The sequence below is a fragment of the Pelodiscus sinensis genome, chromosome 15 (genome assembly GCF_049634645.1).
Source record: "Pelodiscus sinensis isolate JC-2024 chromosome 15, ASM4963464v1, whole genome shotgun sequence".
In the NCBI taxonomy this organism is placed as follows: Eukaryota; Metazoa; Chordata; order Testudines; family Trionychidae; genus Pelodiscus; species Pelodiscus sinensis.
In genome coordinates, this window is record NC_134725.1 from 10,682,505 (window position 1) to 10,704,659 (window position 22,155).

General features: G+C 41.8%; 1 protein-coding gene across 4 annotated transcripts in view; it reads right to left on the minus strand.

The window, feature by feature from the left end:
- SUDS3 (SIN3A corepressor complex component SDS3) overlaps positions 1-21,687 on the minus strand; it is a 40,654-nt gene extending 18,967 nt beyond the window's left edge. For 2 of the 4 annotated variants that reach the window (XR_012895951.1, XR_012895950.1), the window contains exons 1-7: positions 21,282-21,687; positions 17,650-17,719; positions 15,130-15,185; positions 14,323-14,394; positions 9,314-9,333; positions 8,663-8,819; positions 1,363-1,491 (exon numbers count right to left, since the gene is read on the minus strand). Coding sequence is in view for 2 of the 4 variants with exons in the window: in XM_075898144.1 (XP_075754259.1) it covers positions 1,363-1,491; positions 8,663-8,819; positions 9,314-9,333; positions 14,323-14,394; positions 15,130-15,185; positions 17,650-17,719; positions 21,282-21,447 (670 nt within the window). In the remaining 2 variants the exon portion in view is untranslated. The remainder of the gene's footprint in view (positions 1-1,362; positions 1,492-8,662; positions 8,820-9,313; positions 9,334-14,322; positions 14,395-15,129; positions 15,186-17,649; positions 17,720-21,281) is intronic. The other 2 variants (XM_075898144.1, XM_075898145.1) reach the window with 2 other exon arrangements.
- Between the last annotated feature and the right edge of the window lie 468 nt (positions 21,688-22,155).

The following is a 22,155-nucleotide window of genomic DNA, read 5'->3' on the forward strand; positions in this document are numbered from 1 at the left end:
TCGAGCTTATACAAAGCTCTACTTCAGGTGCAAAACTTTTACCCCAAGAGAAGTTTCCCAGGCCTGAAGAAGAGCTCTGTGTAAGTTCAATATCCGGACTCTCTCATGCCAACAGAGTTGTTGGTCCACTAAAAGATATTACTTGCTCAGTTTGTCTCTAGTATTCTGGGACTGACAAAGCTGTAACACTGCATACTGTTCTAGAACATATCATTTTCAAATACACCAATAAAAATGCTTTAACACGACCTGACATTTATTTTATGAAGGCATCAACCATTAACATTTTCACATCTTTTTTAACTTGCACAGTAGAAGAAGAATACTAGAGCTGCAAGAAGATACCATTGTTCACCTCACATTATGTAGAAGAGCCAAGTTCAATGTTCTGCTCTTTCCTAGAAAGAGAGAACAACAGCGACATGCTGTAGCCCACACACTGGTTGTGAGCAAAGACATGAAAAGCAGAAATCTTCAACGGAAAACATAAAATTAATCATAAGATTAAAGGGAATACCATCAACCTGAAATCTAGTAATTTAATACAATTTTTTGAGTGCAAGTTTGATTTTACAAATCAGTTTTCCTCTTTTTCCTTTTCTAATGTATTACTCCTCTCTGTGTTGATTTTTTTAAACAAAATTATGGGAAACCTACATATGAGAAATAAAACGGATTCTACAAAATGTCTATATACAGTCTTTGTAACCAAAAAAAAAATAAAGAAACAGAGGGGAAAAATTCTCTAGTTTTTCTAGGTGTGATCTAAAACATTACTTCTAACACTGACAAGTAAGAACATTCATCCAGGTATGTCAACTTTTAAAACAGAATGTCCCTTCAAAAGGAAAAAAAACCCTATTTTTACAACTTAAGAACAGGAGGCATCACTTCAAGGATGCTGATTTTGATGGGATGCTTGCTGTACTCCTGTGTTAATGCAGTAGCATCCAGGATCCAGTAAAAAAAAAAAAAAACCCACACAACACAGACTTTGACCTTTCTGCGTATAACTAGCCTTCCAGCGATGAAGGTGGGCAATGCTGAACTTATATAAGACATAGCCAAAGGTAGAAGCTACACGGAGGAGATTGTAGTCAAGTAGTCAAGCCCCCACACTTAAAAACTGGACCTAGGATCTAGCTTTTGTTATAGTCTTTGGTTAAAGGATCTCAAAATACTGAGCTTTCTTACCCTAGAACTGGTTAGACATGACAGATAAATTGCAGAATGTGCTAGACTGACAGATTAAACCTTTTTTATAATTTCCTTTCCAGTGTGCTACAATATTGGCATACTATACTCTATGTACAATAATCTAGACTCATAAAATAGCACTTGACTGATGGTGTAAAAGGATATCAGGGGCAGGTTTCCTTCTCTTATCTGGGATCGGAACTGGGTCATTTGGCCTCCTTCTCAATTTCCTCGTCATAATAGGCTTCACTTCCATGGAGTCTGCAGAATAATGAAGTTGGACAGCTGATAAAACTACAGGAAGATTTTGAAGAATGTCAGGGAGAGCAGAAAGGCAGCAAGCTTTGATACAAGGCACAAGTCACAGAAAAAACTGGATTTTTCAACATGAGTTGCCAGCACTGAAAAACACTGAAACAGGCAGCAACTAATTTAAAGAGAGACCCAAACCTCTTGATTACTGAGTTAAATACAGCATTGTGATGTCATGGATCAACTATGCCATAATCATGTGATATAAACCTTATTTTAGTGTTTTACAGCTAATGGCAGAAATTTACTACTTTGTCTAGCTGGCGCACAGATTTTGGCTATTATTTCCCCAGGTTTAATTGGAATGTTTTAAAAGTTTGGTTTATAAATATTTTTGCACTAATAATAAAACCTGATGTAGGTGTTTTTTTTTTTTTAATTTGCAAGCTATCAACCTCAAATACAGACAAGTTACTTTGCCAATAAATAATTTTTACCACCAAGTTATACTAGGGTGTAAAGAGAAGTAGTACTTGAGAGGCTGCTATAATATGGCTTCTATCTTAGTGCCTCAACTCTGAGCCAAATTTCTACTGAATTGGTCTTGAAGTCACAGAACACATTTAATCTCAGCGGATCACAGACTATACACAGGCCATCTACCACAGACACAAAGCCACCTTGAGCAAGTCAAACCAGCAGTTTAATGATGCACAGGAAAGGAACAGAACTGTTTTGAAAAAACCATATTCAACTGAAACAACAAGGAAAAACCCACTAGCTTTCATTTTTAAACCAAATAGTACTTAAAGTTATGAGTAATGTCAGCATGTTATCTGATAGCAAAAGCACACAAAATAAAATGAAAAAGCTTGGAAATGAAGCTGTAAAATGAATAAATCCCTTAAACTCTAATCTAATTCTTTTGTTAATCTGCTTACTAAATAAATCTGAACACTAAGTAGTTTTTACCATAGACTTTAAGGTTTTCAAAACCAACTGGGGATTTAATCGTTGTTTCCATTAACAGACATGAGAACTGTGACAAAAATCCTTTAGTTATTTCTGAAAAGCTTAGTCATCAGGGACTGGCCAGGTTCTAAGGGTGCCAGACCAGCGAGGTCTAACCTGTACATTGTAAGAGATCCAGTCAGCTCTTTAGCTAGGATGGACTTCTCAAGAACTGCTTCCAACCTTTTCACTAAGGCCCTGGATATGTAGCCAGATCAAGGTGAGTTTTAAAACAAAACAACAAAAAAAACAAACAAAAAACACGGATTCAGTTCAACACTTCACTGGTCTGGGATCTATACTACTGAAGTGGAGACAAGGTAAGGATGGATGTCAGTTGTCTCCTATGTCCATGATTTATCTTGCCATTCCAATGATCAATTCAGATGACATTTGTATTAAAAGCAAGTTTTGAGAAAGTGTTTTGAAATTCAAGGAAAGGACATAAAATACAACATACGTATAGAAGGCCTCTGATGGATCTTTATATACTTGCCACATTTAAACTTAAATACAAACTGCATACATTAACACTAATTAAACAGCAGTGCTAAAGAATAATTTAGAACCAGACGTGAATGCTACAAAAGAAAAACTTCCAGGGCTTCAATATACCTTGTTTAACACCCCTCCTCTTGTGAAAGAGGTTACAGTACCCTAGTAACAAGTGGCAAGTACTTAAGTTTTCCATCTTAGGACAAAAGGTGACTCCTCCTATAATAAATCATCTTCTAAAACCACAGTGGAACACTGGATAAATAAATGACTTATTTAAATAAGTAACATATCTAACAATACTGAAATGCTCCCTGGGCTAACACAAGGAGCTAACCTGGGCCAGCCCAAACTTGCTTTATGTTCGAGGTATTCAAGCATGCTGTTTAAGCCCATTCCACCTGAGATATATATTAGAATCAGGCCTCATTTTAGTACTAACCTTACTTTATGCATAAGATATCCCCAGATTTGGCATACGTATTACACTCTCTTCTACTAACTATAAGTGCTTTAAAATTCTTTGGTAAAAATATTCTAAAAGGAGTGTTATTTTAATTTCCAAGACTTAAAAGTATCAATATGATTTTGTAAAATATTCCTTATATCACGTCCTGTAAGTTCATTACCCTCTCAAATTACTACTTTTAAATAATTAGCTACACAACTGTAAGATTTTTTTTCCCTATCTCTGACTCAAAACTCAGCAGATTTAGAATTAGCATTGAGGAACGCAACTACTCAGATTCACGACTCTTCTTTATAAAAGAGCAATAAGCAAATATAAAAACCCTGGTGCTCTGGAGTTGAAACCACATGTGAACTTATTAAGTTACACCACATGAAAGGAAAACAATTACATCTCAAAAGTAAAAGAGTCCGTCACAGAGGGCTAACGAAAGAAATCCACCTCTACAGGTTCTATGAAATTGTATCAATGTATCCAATGCCGGTTGGCCACAGTCCAATATACGTGAGGAGTATTCATTTACCAAGTTACATGTTTATAATCGATAACAGATGTATACTGGTAATATCTCTCCACAGTCTCTCAATGTTACTCATTTGAGATTGTAACGAACTTCTTCCTGGCTCTAGTCACTACTTTGTATATTGTAACAAGTAGCAGCATCAGCATCTAAATATGGATGTATTCTTGATATAAATTAAACGATTAATTTTGAGAACCACTAAAATGGCATATTTTACTTGTGGCTGCAAAGAACTTAGAAGTGACAGCACTAATTCAAAACAAGAGTGCTAGTCTGGTCAAACTTATGGTATAGATGAATTTCCCAAATTCAGATTCTCATTAGAAAATATGAACATTAAAATACAATGGACATGTCAATTTTCTTTCACTCTAGAAGTCAAGAATAGTTTTAAACTAGTTACTCCAAAAGTAGGTTAATATTTTTTTAACCACTACTCAAAAATGTTGTCTAAATTCAAAACTATCATGACGAAGTAAGTTTTCCCTCATTGTTTTGTCAGAGGCTTAACCTACAAAAATCATAATTGAAAAAACAATGTGCTTCATTTATAGGCATATTATCCCCTCACATTTTAATGATCAAGCTGGGTTGTTCAGATGCTATGCCCTTGTAACTGAATGTATCAAGTGGAATCAGTTGTATTGTTTTTTTACAATTGAAGGCCTGTATAAGTTTTACTAGTACATTTCTCAAAGCCCATCTGAACTGTGTATCAATTAATTTGCTCCCTTATTTTGTCTTCAGATTCTATATAGCCTATCATTTGGTTGTTTTATTACCATAGTTGAATGCTTTGAAAGTGAATTCTAAATATATAATTACCAAATGAGTCATGTTTCTCTGCTTGAAACATGGTTTCCTCTCAAATTAGAGAGAAATCTTGAGGTCAGTGGATATGAGTATCCCTTGATAAAGTTAGCACATTTCTACATACCAGATTTATTTCTGCAGATTTAAGTACAGAAGTAGTTCTCCTGAATTTATATTTGGCTATGCAAATTTTCTTCTATACAGTGTACAATGTGGCTGGACACTATAGAGGGAAAACAATTAATGAAATATTCCAGTAAATGGTAACACTCATAGGCAACGGTCCGTTTACCAGACAAGCTAGAAAGATAGTTACCCTCCAGTTAAGTCAATATCATTTCTGAACTTCTTCACTGTAATGTGGAAGTCACCATAGAACTAACTCAAATAGGAGATGAAGGAAACTCTTAGCATACAAAGCAGATGCAACATGGAAATTACAGAATTTCTACATACTATAAGCAGCACTACAGTGTAATCTTCTGATAAACAATTTTAGAATGCATTAGGGTCTAAATCAGGAGTGGGGAACTTCTTGCCGTGGGCCTCATCTAGCCCACCAAACAATTTCATCCAGTTCTTGGGAGGAGGGGGTCCAACAGCTGTGAAACACCTCAGGGAGGTTCTGGGGGCCACTTAAAAAAACTTCCCCCAGCCTCCTCTGATACTTCCAGTTCCTCTCCTGCATGTGGGAGAGGTTCACACAGGTGATCTGGTGGGAGGGAGAAGCTCCACGTAGTGGAGACTTGCGGAGTATCAGAAGGCGGCAGTGAAAAAGAGGCTGCAGCTGCTTTCCAGCCTCTGGCAACTGTAGCAACTACCAGCAAAGGGAGTTTTGCTGGTAAGGCGGCATGCAGGACCAGAGGAAACAGGGGAGTGGAAGGTGGGGGGGGAGAAGAGGGTAATCTGTTCCCAGAGTGGGAAGGAATAGAAGCCCTCAAGCCCCTTCCCTGCATGGGGCTCCTTTGGGGAGGAAAGGGAGGCCATAGCAGGCCAGCTCCTCCCTCCCCACCCCCCGAATAGGTTGGCTGCAGCAGGGAACAGCATCTGGAGCCATACACTGGTAGAATGGAGCCTTACACTGCCAGCAATGCCTCCTTAACAGTTAAGGAGGCATGCAGGACCTATGGGAGGGGGGAATCCCTTGCAGGAGTGGGAGGGCAGGGAAGCTGCCCAACCCAGACCCTTCCCTGCAAAAAGCAAATTCAGCCATCACATTAAAATTCTAAATAAAAGAAAAAAAAGTCTCTTTGCAGGTTAGCAGCCCCTGACCCAAAAAAGATTCACTAGCCCTGGATCTAAAGGCTTCTCTTATTTTGGATCTTTATCCTGATTTTTGGTTAATGATTTAATATCATGAGACAGATTTGCTCTTCCACTCAATCTAATGTTGGCCATGTTGCACAAAGCAATCAGTACTCAGATCTATCCATGCAGACTTAATGCTAAAATAATACAACTGTAAGTCAGTCTGCAAACTTGTACTGAAATTATGAAGGCAAGTCTGTATGTGACACCTATTAACACAATATTGTCTCACTCTTCATAAGGTGAGGTAGTCGCTCTTTATTAGAAAGGTGAGATCAGACCTTTGATACAATATCATAGCAGTACCTACCATCTGTGAAGCAGGGTAATTATCCTTTTACCTACCTTCATTTGTGTGAGTTATTTCCTTGGCAATGCTTCCTACATCAAGGGTACCAATTGGTTTCATGAAAGAAATCTGTCCATTTAATGCCCATTTTCCAGAGTTTGAACATAAATGCAATTTTCCCCTTTTCTGTTTTACTGGCTTCTTATGGCATTTTTCAATCTTTGTTTGCCTCTTTAGCATCTGTTACTAAAGAACTCAGAGTCCAGTTTAAATCCTGGCACTACTGGTTAGAGCAACAATGTGGCACATCTGCCAGACTTCAGGTACTGAAGTCGTCCCTTCCTCACAGATGGAATGGGAGGTCATGAGATGACATTTCCCAGTGGCTTAATGAAAAAAAAACAAACAAACATGAACAGCTGGTGTATGTTCACTAGAATTCAGTGACAAAGATGGTTATAAAGCATTAGCGCCAACTGTCACCATACTATAGGCAAATGAGAGAATCTTTGGGAATATACATGAGGAATTTACCAGGTTTACAGACAAGAACCCCAGATTTCACATTTTACTATGCAAAAAAAGCCACTTTAAGACCTACATAGCTTAAAGGTGTGCTGCTGTTAAAGTTGAAAAGCCAACCACTAGGATTTCCTCTTCAGAAAGGGATGTGAATTAGTGTCCTCTATTCCATGGTTCCAAAGGAATCCTACACAATTCCCTCCCTTCTGTTTACTGCAGCAGGAGGGAGTCAGTGTTTATATATGCAAAAAATTAGCTACCAAAAAAGTTTCCTCTCTTGTACTAGGATCTCATTTATTTCTGGTTAAACTTGGTTATTTACAAGTTTCTTCTCTAGGTATTGAACCTTTCAACAACTTGCCTATTTTTCTGTACAAGGCAGCTGGCTGCTGACACTATAGCTGAAATTTTGTTACTGGCCTAGTCACATAGTCCTGTATAAGGTATGAGTGCTAGAGTAATATAAATATTCCAAGGAAATTGGAGTGTGCTCACATACACCCAATGCAGAAAATTTGCCAAATCAAATAATTTGGAACAAAATTTCTCATTGGCCCTTTACACTAGTAAAAAGGGAGGCAACCCAGGAGAGGATAAGTTGATGCTGTGGTACATTCTGGGAAAACATTTTTACCAAATTGGAGTTTACAGGAAAATCCCATTTCTGAGCATTTACACCATACTGCTAGCTGCATGTGGGAAACAGTCACCCTTTTTCTCTGTACCCAAAAACTCGATCCCATCTCTGACTCCAATTCCAATATACAGGCAGTCCCTGGGTTACATGGATCCGACTTACATCGGATCCCTACTTACAAACGGGGTGAGGCAACCCCGCACTAGCTGCTTCCCCCCAGCAGACCGAGGAGACGCGAAGCTAGAGCCGTCCCTCCCCCACCCCCTCCAGCAGACCAGGGAGACGTGGAGCGGCTTTTCTCAGCAGACACCTCAGCTTGAGAATAAAGGACTGAGGGAAGTGAGGTGTGGGAGAATAAAACTGAACTCTGGAGAAATGTTTGGCTAGAGTTTCCCCTCCAACATGTACCAGTTCCGACTTACATACAAATTCAACTTAAGAACAAACCTACAGTCCCTATCTTGTACGTAACCCGGGGACTGCCTGTATAAAGAAAACTGCAAAGATGTGTGCCCCTTTCAGAGAAGGTGATCACTGGCATTCCATAGTCAAGAAAGATTCTGACTAACTGAAGTGTTGCACTGTCAGAACTGCCAGCAAAAACTAACTTACGCTACATACAGAAATTGACACTGAAGAACTGCAGAACTATATGGGCTCTGGTAACTCTGAACTTAATTGCTTTGGTCACTTTAGTAAACCAAATGACACAAAACTGTAATTCTCTCCTGCAAGTATTTGTTTTTTTGTTTTTTTTAAATTTTCAGTTAGATAACACCTGGAGTCTACCTAAAACCATTTAAAGCTTCCTTTAGATTGCTACAAAGTGACCTAGCTATGGAACCGTAGTGCAGCAATAGTGTTATTACCATAACACATCAGATTTTGCAACACATTTTGCCTACTAAGAGCAAAGTCAATACAATTCTAGAGAAATCCTGAAACTATCCATCCAATAATCCTACAAAATTCTATTAAAAAAAAATCACTCAAATTTAACTATATTGATCCATTAGTGTGAGCATTCTGAAACTAATTAGGTTTTAAAGTCTTGTTACTGATCAGAGACTCAAAGGAAACTTAAGCAATTTTCAAAAAACTTAAGTTTCATTTTTAGAGATGAGACAGATGATTATCTTAATTTACCTCCTGTTAGCTCCATGGTTAGCTTTTCATTTTCAATCATCTTCTTCTTCTCTTCTAATTCAGCAATCAGATTTTCCTTCAACTCAATCTTCTTATCTTCAAACTCTTTCACTGCTGCCTTCTTCTCTTTGATATAGTTTCTCTCTACCTGCTCTGTCTAATACAAGCCAAAAAGAAACAGAGGTCTAAAAAAGAAGCCAAATTATCAGGATTTACACTACTGGTAAACAAGGGAGCTAACATGCTAGCAAGAATTGATTGGCTGTTCTAATCCAAACTAGAGTCCGCTTACATTTTAGTTGAAAAATGTTCAAGAAAATGAACAATAAAGCAAATGACTACACTGGCAAATTCTTTAAACAAAGCAATGCTCAATATTGATACAGTTAGTATTATTTATCCACAAGTTAAGTGGTCTACTCAAACACAGAACCAATGTAAAAAAGTACTAAAAATAGTCATTTGTGGGAACTAAATAATATTGACTGGTTACTTGAGTAATACAATAGTAGTTTACACTAATTAAAATTGATTACCATAACTGAGATATAGAGAAAAGCTCTACATAGATCTCCCAGAAACCCCCCTCCCCCCCCCAAGATACTAGACTAGTATTTTATTTCTAGAAGCCAACAACGCATGAACACTTACTTCCAGCTGGAGGAAAAGTTCTGAAAGAAAAAAATGTTACAGGTATAGTTAGCATTGCTTTATTATCCTTATAAGACAACAATACTAAGTAACTCAGTATTGCAGCCAAAACAAGGTGAAATGAACAGTGTACATTCCTATCCCTTTTTGAGGCACATTTTGTATTTCTAAAGTGTTGATTCCAACATACATGTGCCAAAGTTTATGAAAAATATATTGTAGGCATCTTAAAGCCACAAGTGGTAGTGCAGTGTCCTATTTCGGATCCATTTCTGTTGGGCCTACCTGTCATGTTTAATGTCATTTAAAAGGCAGTTGGGCATTTTTCTAGCTTAAGATGCTATTAAAAATAGTAGGCACTAGAGTTAGCTTTCCAGATGAAAATGGAAACTTGAAAGCTGAAGCTGACACTGCCAGAATAATGCTCTGCAAAGAACCATGGTTTAAACAGATTTCACTAGGTCCAGCTGTCGTAACTTCAGAAGCACTTCTCTGGCAGAAAAGCCCTTTCATCAATTTGAGTTGATAGACAGGAGATGACTCATGCCCTACAGCAGATGTGCAGCATATTAACTCACTACTAAAAGTAAGTTGTATCAGGTCTCAGTTACATAATTCAGTTCATACACTGAAGACAGGGAACAATATTGCCCGTGAGTGAAGCAATCCTGCTCCTAATGAAATCAAGGCAAAAATCCCACTAACTTCAAACTGAGCAGGATTACTGGAAGATATGCATACCAAAATGAGAATTTTACTCAAAAACAAATTCAAAGTAAACTAAGGCTCTTGATTAGTTCTTACTTCACTATATCAAATATTGATAAATGATCTTCAGAATCTGGCAAGCAGCAGCACTAGGAATAGTAGGTAAGCTCAGAAAAGAACAGGTGTTTTACTCAAGCTTCAGCAGACAAACCAATAAGCATTGAAGAATTCTGTTTGTGATCTATTTTAGGTAAGAGTTTATTTGCATCAGAAAATCAAAGATAGCTGTAGCTGTCACAGATAGGGTATCCTGACAGGTCTCTTACTCCATCAGTAACCAACATTTGGCTGTGTACGTATGCTGCACCAATGTGCCATGTTGACTATTTTATAATTGGAGATGCCTATCTCCTAGAACTGGAAGGGACCTTGAAAGGTCATGGAGTCCAGTCCCCTGCCTTTCCAGCAGGACCAAGTACCATCCCTGACAGATTTTGCCCCAGATCCCTAAATGTCCTCCTGAAGAACTGAACTCACAACCCTGGGTTTAGCAGGCCAATGCTCAAGCCACTGAGCTATCCCTTTCCCCTTTCTGCAAGTAGTCAACACAGCAGACTCCAGAGGACCCCTGGCAAAAGGCCACAAAAATCAGATAAGGATCAAAGGTATTAACTCAGGTTTATTGTCAAATGAAGTACAGTAATAGTTGTCTGTAGACTCTACTGTGTCCCCTGATAATGGACCAGTTCAGTCAACACCAGGAACACAACACTTCTCCTGGACAGAGTAAAGACATTTTCTTGGGGTAAATTTTTTTTTTACACACAGGTACAGGTTGAATCGCTCTAGTCTCGCACTCTCCAACAACATCCATGGTCCGGCATGATTTTAGTTAGCCAGATGTCCATTTATCATGGGCGTGACCAAGTTTCCAGCCACCTCAAAGTTTGGTTATAGACACAAGTCTGGCTCTCAGTGTTCCATGCTGTTATTTAGCTCTGATTTATCCCAAAATGTCTTCTAAGAGTCCTGTAAGCAGCGGAAGTGTTGGTAATGCTGTTAGACAATATTGACCTCCCATTAACTGGCAAATTCTCTGGTTTGGCACCGGTCCGGTCCCAAGGGAGCTGGGCTAGAGGGGTTCAATCTACACAAACAAGTTATACATTACTCTTGATGTACCATGTGGTCACCCTCTGATGTTACCTAGTTACGACCCATTCCCTTGTACATGGAGAGGTTCAATCACTATCATGATGTCAATTTAGACCCTGTCCTGAACCTGGGTCAGTAAGTTCCTGTTACATGTGGGGCATATGTAGATACTGAGATGTTTCTTCATGAGGTGTTCTATTACAACTCTTTCGGAATGTGCACATTCGGGATGTAAGTAACTAGTCAACTACTCAATAAGCTTTTGACTAGTCATTTCCCCCTCCCCTACTGCCTCTTTCAGAGAGAGGCAGGGGGGGGGGGGGGGGGGGGGAGAAGGAAGCCATCCCCATGGGGAGCAGGAGAGAGAGAGGGCAGTAGGGAAATGGCACGAGCGGAAATTGAAACAGTGCCAGTCTGCACCGCTTGTGCCAGTCTGACTGCTGCTCCTCTCCATTTGAAATGCACAGGAGCTGCTGGTGGCTCTTGTACATGTCAAAGGAAGAAGCACGGAAAGGAACCCACAGTCAGTGGGGACTGCTTCACTTTGGTCCTTGCTGGCACTGGTTCCAGCTGCCTCTCCCCCTTTGAAATGTACAAGAGCCAGTGGCAGATCCTGTGCATTTCATAAGAACATAAGAATGGTCGTACTGGGTCAGACCAAAGGTCCATCTAGCCCAGTAGCCTGTCTGCCGACAGTGGCCAGCACCAGGTACCCCAGAGGGGATGGACCAAAGACAATGATCAAGCAATTTGTCTCCTGCCATCCTTCTCCATCCTCTGACAGAGGCCAGGGACACCATTTCTATCCCCTGGCTAATAGCCTTTTATGGACCTAACCTCCATGAAATTATCTAGATTCTCTTTAAACTCTGTTATAGTCCTAGCCTTCACAGCCACCTCTGGCAAGGAGTTCCACAGGTTGACTACGTGCTGTGTGAAGAACTTTCTTTTATTAGTTTTAAACCTGCTACCCATTAACTTAATTTGGGGTCCTCTAGTTCTTCTATTATGGGAACTAATAAATAACTTCTCTTTATTCACTCTCCACACCACTCATGATTTTATATACCTCTATCATATCACCCCTAAGTCTCCTCTTTTCTAAACGGAAAAGCCCCGGTTGCTTTAACCTCTCTTCATATGGGTCCTGTTCCAAACCCTTAATCATTTTATTTGCCCTTTTCTGAACCCTTTCTAAGGCCAAAATATCTTTTTTGAGGTGAGGAGACCACATCTGTACACAGTATTCAAGATGTGGGCGTACCATAGTTTTATACAGGGGCAGTAAGATATCCTGGGTCTTATTTTCTATCCCTTTCTTAATAATTCCTAACATTCTATTTGCCTTTTTGACTGCCACTGCACACTGTGTGGAAGCTTTCAGAGAATTATCAACAATAACTCCAAGATCTCTTTCCCGATTCGTCATAGCCAAATTAGCCCCCATCATACTGTAAGTATAGTTGGGGTTATTTTTTTCCAATGTGCATTACTTTACAATTATCCACATTAAATTTCATTTGCCATTTTGTTTCCCACTCACTCAGTTTGGTGAGATCTTTTTGAAGTTCTTCACAGTCTGCTTCTGTCTTGACTATCCTAAACAGTTTGGTATCATCCACAAACTTTACCACCTCACTGCTTACCCCTTTCTCCAGTTCATTTATGAATAAGTTGAACAGGATTGGTCCCAGGAAGGACCTCTCTTTCTTTCAAAGGAGAAGAGGTAGCGGGATATCGAGAACCCCATATCCAATAATCGAATAGTTGATAGACATTCCTTTGAAATTTAACACCCCTAGTGCTCATGGCCTGTGCTTAATACCTCTTAAGTACAAGCGTTTGTGCAACATCAACACCGTTTTTGCCAACTTCTTTGAGAAGGACCCACCTTTTGCTCATAGTTTGTGTTTAATCTGACATTTACAGATTACAAATACATAAAAACCCTGCTGGCATCCAACTCTAAACTACAACAAATTCATCTTCAATTCTTGAAACCAAATTCTTGCAGCGGGAAAGAGGAAGAGATCAGTCCAACTCAAGTTTCTCTGGCAAATTCTTTGAGGTGACAAGTACAGTCCTAGAAGCACTGGTTGTGCAGTCATATGATGGTCAATGTTCACCTGAAATTTGTTACTTGTTTTTAAAGAATACATCAGAACCCACTGTATAAACATTATCCCATGCAAAATGGCCTGGCAATCTACACAGCAATAAGTGGTTTTATCCCTCACTGCTAAAGGGTGGAAAAAACACTGCTGCATTTTCATTTCCTACTCTCACACATTTCTTTCTGAGAAAGCATCTCTAATTTAGTGGAAGATAAAAACCTAAACAGGAATGACTGAACAAGAGCTAATTTAATTTTTGAACTACTCACTCTAGAAGCACACACTGGAAAACCAAATGGCAGCCTCTTTCCCTGATAATTTCCCATAACAGCTATGGGGGAATCTTGAGTTACGTTAACATGCTTTGAGTCAGTAAATCTTTCTATGTAAAGTTTAGTGTGTGTCCTAGCAACAGCTTCACAATTGAAGTAGCACTGCCAATGGCCTCGCAGACAAGGACTAACTTGGCCTTTTGATCTTGGGCCAGCAAGCTGTGATGTGATGTACAAGCAGTATATCCAGCCTCCCTCTCCCCGCCAAGGAAGGACAACGCTGCTCTAGAGCAAAGTCTCTAACCAATTCTAGAGCACAAGCAATGAGCTCTTTAGGATGCTATATAGCTCTCAATGCACGCCCCTCTTGTTGGAAGGAATCTCTACAATAGGAAGCTTGAAAGAGGATGTATTCAAAGAATAATTAAGAGAAGTTAAATACTATAATTACATGAGGTCATAGTAGACTAAAAGACGTCATTACTGTCAAGACTACTGTTCACTGATAAACATATTCTAGTTAGCCAATATACCTATAGAAAAGTATTATGGATTCTGTTGGGTCTTAAGTATCCTCAGCAAAGAAACCATGTGGCTTCAACCAAAAGGCGTGGCAGTCTGGAGAATCCTTGGCTCCTGCCAACCCATTCTCCTCGTACTGAATGCATATGTTTCTTAGGTGTGATTCTAATCTGTGAGGCATCTATCTAAATCAAAGATTTTCTGCATGCAATATCTTTTACAAACATATACAACTCACCTGCATTCCGTATCCGTTCCTTATATTGCTGATCCAATTTTTTCATTCTTTTTTGGTATTCTTGCAAAGTACCTAATTAAAATAAATTGCCATTTGGAATAGGTTTATTGTGTTTTCAAATACTAATCTTTGATAGTCCAGACTTTCTAGGTAAATTCAGAGTTTCAGATAAAGCATACATTTATTGAAGAAAAAAGTCTAAAAAGCTGACTGCTACTCTGCTTTCCCAAAAGGAGCCAGAATGTTTATATAACAGTAGTATTAATTGTGTGCATGGCAGGAGATGTCTGAATTTGTTTTGTTACCTCTCAAGCACTTATGACTCAAGTATCATGCAATCTCCCAAGATAAAGTTGGATGTATCCCCTTGGAAAGGCAAGAATCTGCCAAAGGCACATCAAACAGAGAATTTCAGAGGAAGTATGGAGTATAATAGCAAATAATTAAGAGGTATGAGAAGACAACCATTTTTTCTAAGTGGTCTCTGTCTCAAAGGATATTTTTCTAGAGAACTATGAGGTACACATTTAAAAACCCCACCACAACTGGATGAAACACAAGTCCTCACACTTCCTACCCCCCATTTAACAGCAAATGATCACACAAATGAAAGTGTTAAGCAAAGAGACCCCATTACAAAAATGTAAAGCATCATTTAAAATCCTCATTCTAATGCACACAGAAGAAAACTGTCCTTATTCCATGAGCAACACTTTCAGGGCATTGTTATTGTTATTTATACAGAGACTTTTTTAGAAACAGAAAACTTAGTCAGAAAAAAGCTATAGTACTAGTTTTAAATCCTACCTTCCTGCAATTGCTGTAACTGCCTCTTAAGAGATGCCAGTTTGTCCTGATACATCCTGCAAAGAGAGGGCAACATTACATAACAGACCATACACACTGTTTATTTCACCACCTGCTGAGGTGAGTAATCCACTTGATTTTTCACACTAAGTGATGCTCCTAAAAAGCCTTTTACAAAAAAAGGTTAAAAACTATACTGTCCATTTAATTATATAATAAACCATAAAAGATTATGCTGGGAACCTCAAAAAACAACTGTTGCAAGATGTTTTGATCCACTGATATCAAGAACAGTATGACAATCATTCTGCCATCCCAAATCTTTGACAAGTCTCCATTTTTGTGCTTCGTTTGTAAAAAGTTCCCCATCTGTAAAAAGGGACTACTTTCATGCCTTGTGAGTTTTGGGTTTAGAGTAGTGTTTCTCAGTGGTCTGCGATCCACTCTGAGAAATCTACTACCTTGCCGCTCCGGTTTTCCAGCTTGCACCCCTGGAGCCTGCTTCCACTGGCTACAGGTCACCGTTTGTAGCCAAGGGGAACAGTGGGAAACCGCGTTCTGGCCCATGCCATTTTCTATGGGTCCCCTAGGCTGCAAATGGTGAATCAAAGCCAATGGGAGCCAGAAGGCTCCACAACTGTGGAACCGATAAACAAACAAACTGGAGCAGCCAGTTAGCACATTTCTCAGAGTGGATGAGGACCACTTTGAGAAACACTGGTTTAAAGTAAGCCTTCCCCAATACCCAAGCAAAAGAAGCAAAGAGGACAACTATAGCAAAGCCACAAACAGAACTTTGATTTACAGCCTCAATGATCTGTGCTTGAACCTAAATTTAACCTTCCAGCCAAGCATAAGATATCTTTGCCAATAAGTGAGAGACTACTGAATACTACAAATTAGGGCCATCAAGCAATTAAAAAATTGATTATGTGATTAATCATACTGTTAATACTATTTGTGAACATTTTGAACGTTTTCTACAATTGTGATCTTAATTACAACACAGATTAAGTGTACAATGCTAACTTTTATTTTAAATATTTGCACTGTAAAAAACAAAAAACGTATTTTTTAAATTCACCCAAAACAAATACTGTAGTGTTACCTTTACTATGAAAGCTGGACTGTTAAATGTAAAATTATGTACAAAAAACCTGCATTCAAAAATAAAAATGTAGAATTTTAGAACCTGCAAGTCCACTCAGTCCTATTTCTTATTCAACCACTAATATAAAAAAGTTGTTTACACTGCAAGACTTAATGCTGCCTATTTCTTGTTTACAATGTCATCTGAAAGTGAGAACGGGCCTTTGCTGGGCACTATTGTAGCTGGTGTTGCAGGATATGCATGTGTTAGATGCACAAAAGCAGGGGTGGGGAATCTTTTGAGTTGGGGGCCACTGACTCACAGAAATGTCAGTCAGGAGTCAAACTTAAGTGAGAAGTAAAACAAAACAAAACACCCCTTAATGACGTGGCCAGACTGAGAAAAAGAAAGACACTCCCCTCACACACAAGAGCATAGGAGGGTGAGGCTAGTAGATTTTGTGTGCTCTAGCCCCAGGGGGGGAGGATGATGTGGAAGCCAGAGCTCCAGCGCAAGCTCCGCAATGCTAAAGGCCTCTCCACAGCCTCAGGGGCCACATTTGGCCCCCAAGCTTTAGGTTCCTTACCCCTAGACCAAAGATTTAAACATCCCATCATGTTCAACCATCATGCCAGGGAAGTATTTGCTTAACAGATAGTCGACTAGTCATTCGCATTCCTAATATGGATCAGTGTTGAATGCCTCTAGGAAAATCATATCCACTAGGGATGTTAAGAAGCATGTAATTCATTAATCGTTTACTCAACAATAATTGTCGACTACACAATTAATCAATAAGGGTTAGCACTAAAAGCACTCAGTCCTGGCTCATGCCAGTACCAGGAGCTATCCTTCATTGCAATTCTGCAGGGAAAGTAATTTATGAGTCGGTGAGCAGGCAGCCTGGCTTAATCGCAGCTTATGCTGGTTCTGGGATATACCCCTACTGCAGCGGTGTAAAAAGTGGTTTAGAAGCCAGTGGTCAGGCAGCCCTGCTTAGTCCTGGCTTGTGTCGGGTCCAGGAGCTATCCCCACTCTAGCTCTACATAAAAAGTAATTTAGGAGCTGGTGGGCAGGCAGCCTAGCTTAGTCGTGGCTTGAGCTGGTCCCAGGAGCTACCCCCACTGCAGCTCTGCATGAAAAGAAATTTAAGACCCACCAGATAGCTCCCAGATCCAGCACTACTGTAGATACTTACTACAGCAATTAAAGGAGCTTCCATCACTGCAGTAAATTCCTCTCTCCAGGAGGCTAGGTTGAGAGAAGAATTCATTGGCATAACAACATCTACGTGGTGGCTAAATTGCACCATAGAGAAACTGAAATTTTTACAGCCAAGTGATATACTTAAGCCAATTTAACTTTGTAGTTTAGACCATTCTCTTAGACAGTAGAAAACTTTTTGGTTGAGGAAGGGGAACCTTACTTACTGTTCTTTCATTTCTACATAGTCCTCTTCATCATGCTTTGCCAAGTCAGTTTCACTAGCATCCTCAGTATCTGAACAAAGGGAAAAGAGATTTGATAACATCAAACAAACCAAACCATGCTTAAAGAAATGAGTGATTGTCACATTTGTAATTATTCAGAATTAAGTGCAGCCAAAGGGCATATTTTGACATTTCCAATTTTGCAGACAGTTTAACCACTGGATATTTCACGCACGCGCACGCGCACACGCACACACACATAAATAAGACTCCCGACTTGCAACGCGACTGGTTCCTGAGGAAGCGTTGCAAGTCGGGGGTGTCATAACTCAAACCCCCATTTACAATAGGCACGCCGCGCTGTCGTAAATGCGGGCTGAGGACGTAAGTTGGGGGTTTTCGGCCTCTTCCTCACTCAAAAATTGTTGTAATTGCAGGGGGTCAGAACTCAGGCTGTCATAAGGCGGGGGCCTCCTGTAAGCTGTTCAAGATGGGTGCTTGTAAATGTTTAGAACAAACCTTAGTACTACATAAAAAAAAAAAAAAATCAGTTTTTGATATAGGATAAACCCTGTGATTTCCTCCCACCCAACCCACCTGGATTTTGTGTGTGTGTGTGTGTGTGTGATGAAATCAAAGTATTTTAGCACTTTAAAATGCAAAGGCTTGACATCATTAATTTGAGCCAGGCACAGCACCAGCACTGCTTTCCAGGCTTCCTTCTTATAGCTTTAACACCTGCTGCTTCACTCCTTACCTCCCATAACACTGTATTAATACTAGGGATGTTAAGAGAGTAAATAGCTCATTCTGAAATTGACAGTATTTCTATCGACCACATGATTAGTAGATAAGGGAGGAGGCTCCCGGGAGTCTCTCCTTCCCCCATTGTGGCTCTGCCATTTAAAAGTAGTAAGAACCAGGCAGGCACACAGCCCAGCTCTTACTGCATTTAAACGGCAGAGCTGCAGCGGGGGTAGGTCCTGGACCCGGCACAAACCGGAACTGAGCTGGGCTTGCTTAGTCCTGGCTTGAGCTGGGTCCAGCAGCCCCTGTTGACTAGGGGGTCCTAGCGGGAAGCTGTTCCAGCAGCAGCCTCTGCTTGCTTTACAGCAGACTCCCTAACCCCCTTATACCGCTTCCTCTGATAGAGGTAGCAGCTTAGGGAGGGAGCACCATGGAGACAGTGCTGGAGGGAACCGGCTTTTAAGCACCAGCTCCTGCTCTCTCCTTACTGCCTCTGATAGAGGGGCAGTGGGAATGTGAGTAGTCGACTAGGCTTATTGGGTAGTTGACTACTCGCATACATACATTCCTAATACATACACACACTAGAAAGCAAAGTGATAATTGATCTACAACACTAGAAAGCAAAGTTAGAATTAGAACAACATTCTGCTGTGGGTTGCAATGGAGACAAGGGGCCCACTCAAGATATTTTAAAAGTAATGTCATTTCAACTAGTTTTCTCAAATGTCCACTTCAGCATCCCTATATAGCAAACACTACTACTGCAGCTTTGTTGGACACTGAGAACACAAGTTAATACTGCATTGCAAATTCTCTGCAGCACCTCAGTTTTTGTCTTTAAAGATTGTATGAACACAGTAAACTACTTTTTTACTTTTAGAGTCCATCCTATCATGGATAAGAAATAGTGAAAGGGTAGAGCAGAACACTGCCAATGTACAGTAATTCCTCATTTAACATGTGCCCACTTAACACGTTTTCGTGATAGCACAATTTTTTTTAGGGAACTTTTTTGAATTACATGACCGTCCCCGGAATAACATGATTTCCCCAGCTGGCCCATATCCAGCAGCTGCGTGGGGCTTCCCCTGCCTCCCTGCAAAGCAGCGGAGGGTTCGCCGCTCGCCGCACCGCACCGTTCCCCAGCGACCCCCCCCCCCCCCGCCCCGGCCCCACCGGATGCAGTGCGGGTCCTGGCAGACTCCCAACCCAATACCCCTCCCCTTTCCTCCCCCAGAGCCAAACACCTCACCTCCCTACTGTAACCCAGTCCCCTTTCTTCCCCAACCTTATGTCCCAGTCCCAACAGACACCACCGCTTGAAACGCAACCCCTACCTTTTCCATTATTTTCAATGGGAAAATTGACCCCACATAACATGTTTTCACTTAACACGATCATTTTCTAAAACATATTTATAGTGTTAAATGAGGAATTACTGTATTAGTTATTGTTTGGATTGGGAACTTCAATCTCCAATTTCACCTGCTCTTTTTACATTTCTTCTTTAAATTAACACATGCTTCAGGCTCCTTTGTGTTAAGATAAAACTCAATGTATCAAATAAGGTAGCAGTCAATAGACGTATCTACAGGAAACAATGCTAAAAAAAGGCCTAATCTCCTAAGGCATACTGAGGAAGCCTTGGTCTTTTAACTGAAACACATCATCGAAATTACAGTCATACTAGGTGTGTTTAAAATTATTTATTATTCTAAAAATCGATTGAGAAGAACTATCCAAAGAGGAGGAGTCATTAGGAAGACCATTACCTTCCCCACCCCAAGCTATCAAGTTTGGTCAGGGCTTTTCTGATCTTTCTAATGCTTTCATGATTTGCCACCGAGATGCTTAAAGCAACTAGACTTCAACTGAAATACAAAGGAATGAAACCACAGAGCAGATGCTTCCCTTCCACAGCATCAACTTCTTTTTCTGCCTCTTGTATCTTTGAGAGTTCCTCCCCAGGACACTATACACCCTCATTTTACTCCTCTGAACTTCCCACCCTTGCCCTTCTTCCAAACCCCTGGAGATCTACCTCTTCTTCTGTTACTTTCATACCACCACAACAAATCCAAAAGCCACCTTGACACCCTCCCCACCAAACCTTCTCTTCCTAGAAACAAAAGGCAGGACTAGGTAGCACTTTAAAGACTAACAAGATGGTTTATTAGATGATGAGCTTTCGTGGGCCAGACCCACTTCCTCAGTGAAAGAAAATAAGTCACAACCATATATACCAAAGGATAGTGACCCACTAAACCCCTCCCCTGCCCCAGGACCTTCTCTCGCCATACTGGAGCCCCGCCTCCAGCTCTCTTATGCATCCCCCTTCTCTATTTGAAGCAAAATGCAGGACAATGTAGCACTTTAAAGACTAACCAGATGGTTTATTAGGTGATGAGCTTTCGTGGGCCAGACCCACTTCCTCAGATCAAAAGGAAGTGGGTCTGGCCCACGAAAGCTCATCATCTAATAAACCATCTTGTTAGTCTTTAAAGTGCTACATTGTCCTGCATTTTGCTTCAACTACCCCAGACTAACACCGCTACATCTCTATCACCCTTCTCTATTTCTGTTTCCCCAATAACGCCCCCAGTCCCGGGTCATTCTCCATCCGCCCTCGCATCTGGGTCCCGCAGTCCCCAGACTCTCCCCTCTTTGATACCGATTCGCCTGAACTCGCTCATGTCCCGCCCGGCTGCTTGTTCCCAACCCACTGGGCCTCCTCCCCCGCTCAGGGGGGCAGGGACCCTCGGAGCTGCCTCCCGTTCCTACCCTCCTTTGCCGCCGAGGCATCCTCCCGCCCGGCCAGCTCAACCCCTCCCGCGGGTCACCCCCTCGGCCCGGTCGCACTGCGGGGGGGGGGGGGGGCTCACCCTCATCCGAGTCCCGGGCGCGGCCGCTGCGCTCGCCATCCTCCTCCTCGGCGCTCTCCAGCTCCTCCTCCTCGTAGTAGTCGGGCCCGGGCGGCAGCGCGGCGGGGGGCCCCCCGGCCGGGACAGGGGCCGGGAGCGCGGGAGACACCAGCCCGGCCGCGCTCATAGCGGCGGGACAGGGACAGGGCCGGGCTCGGACGCTCCCGCCGCCTCAGGCGGTAACTGCGCGCGGCCCTCAGCGCGCCACTTCCGGGTCCCCGAGGCTGCCTCCGCCCCGCCTAAACGGGGGCGCCTGGCGCAGGCGAACGCGGCGGGCACCTAAAGGCGAGGCGAAGGGGAGGAGTCAGGCGCGGGCAGAGGGGTCCTGGCGCGGACGCAGATACCGGCCCCGGCAGCTTGCCCGCTAGGAACAATGGCGGCGCTAGAAGCGGGCTCGCCGCCAGCCTTCGCGAGTGCGGCGGGGCGGTAGAACCGCCTTCCCAGCTGCCCTTAGTCCAAAGCGGTTAAACCGCTTCTGGCCTCTACGCTGATTGGCTCCCGGGCCCGCCCATCAGAAGGCCTGAACGGTGATTGGGCTGAGCCGCGTGCACGTGCGTTTGTTGACGTTGGGAGGCCTCTCGCGGACCGCTGCTGCTGGCGGGGCTTTAGGGCGCGCGCGAGGATCCAAGGCGGGAAACGGCCCAGGCTCTGCTCTCCAGTGCGAGCTCGGGCACAGGCCAGCGCAGGGCCGGGCAGCGCTGCCATGACCCCAGCGCGCAGGCACCCTGAGAGTGACCGAGGTGGGGCTGTCGTTGCCGAGGCGCTGGGGTACTCTGGACCCGCGGGAACGCAGGAGAACGGGGATGCTGACGGCCTCTGCCAACGCTGGGAATTG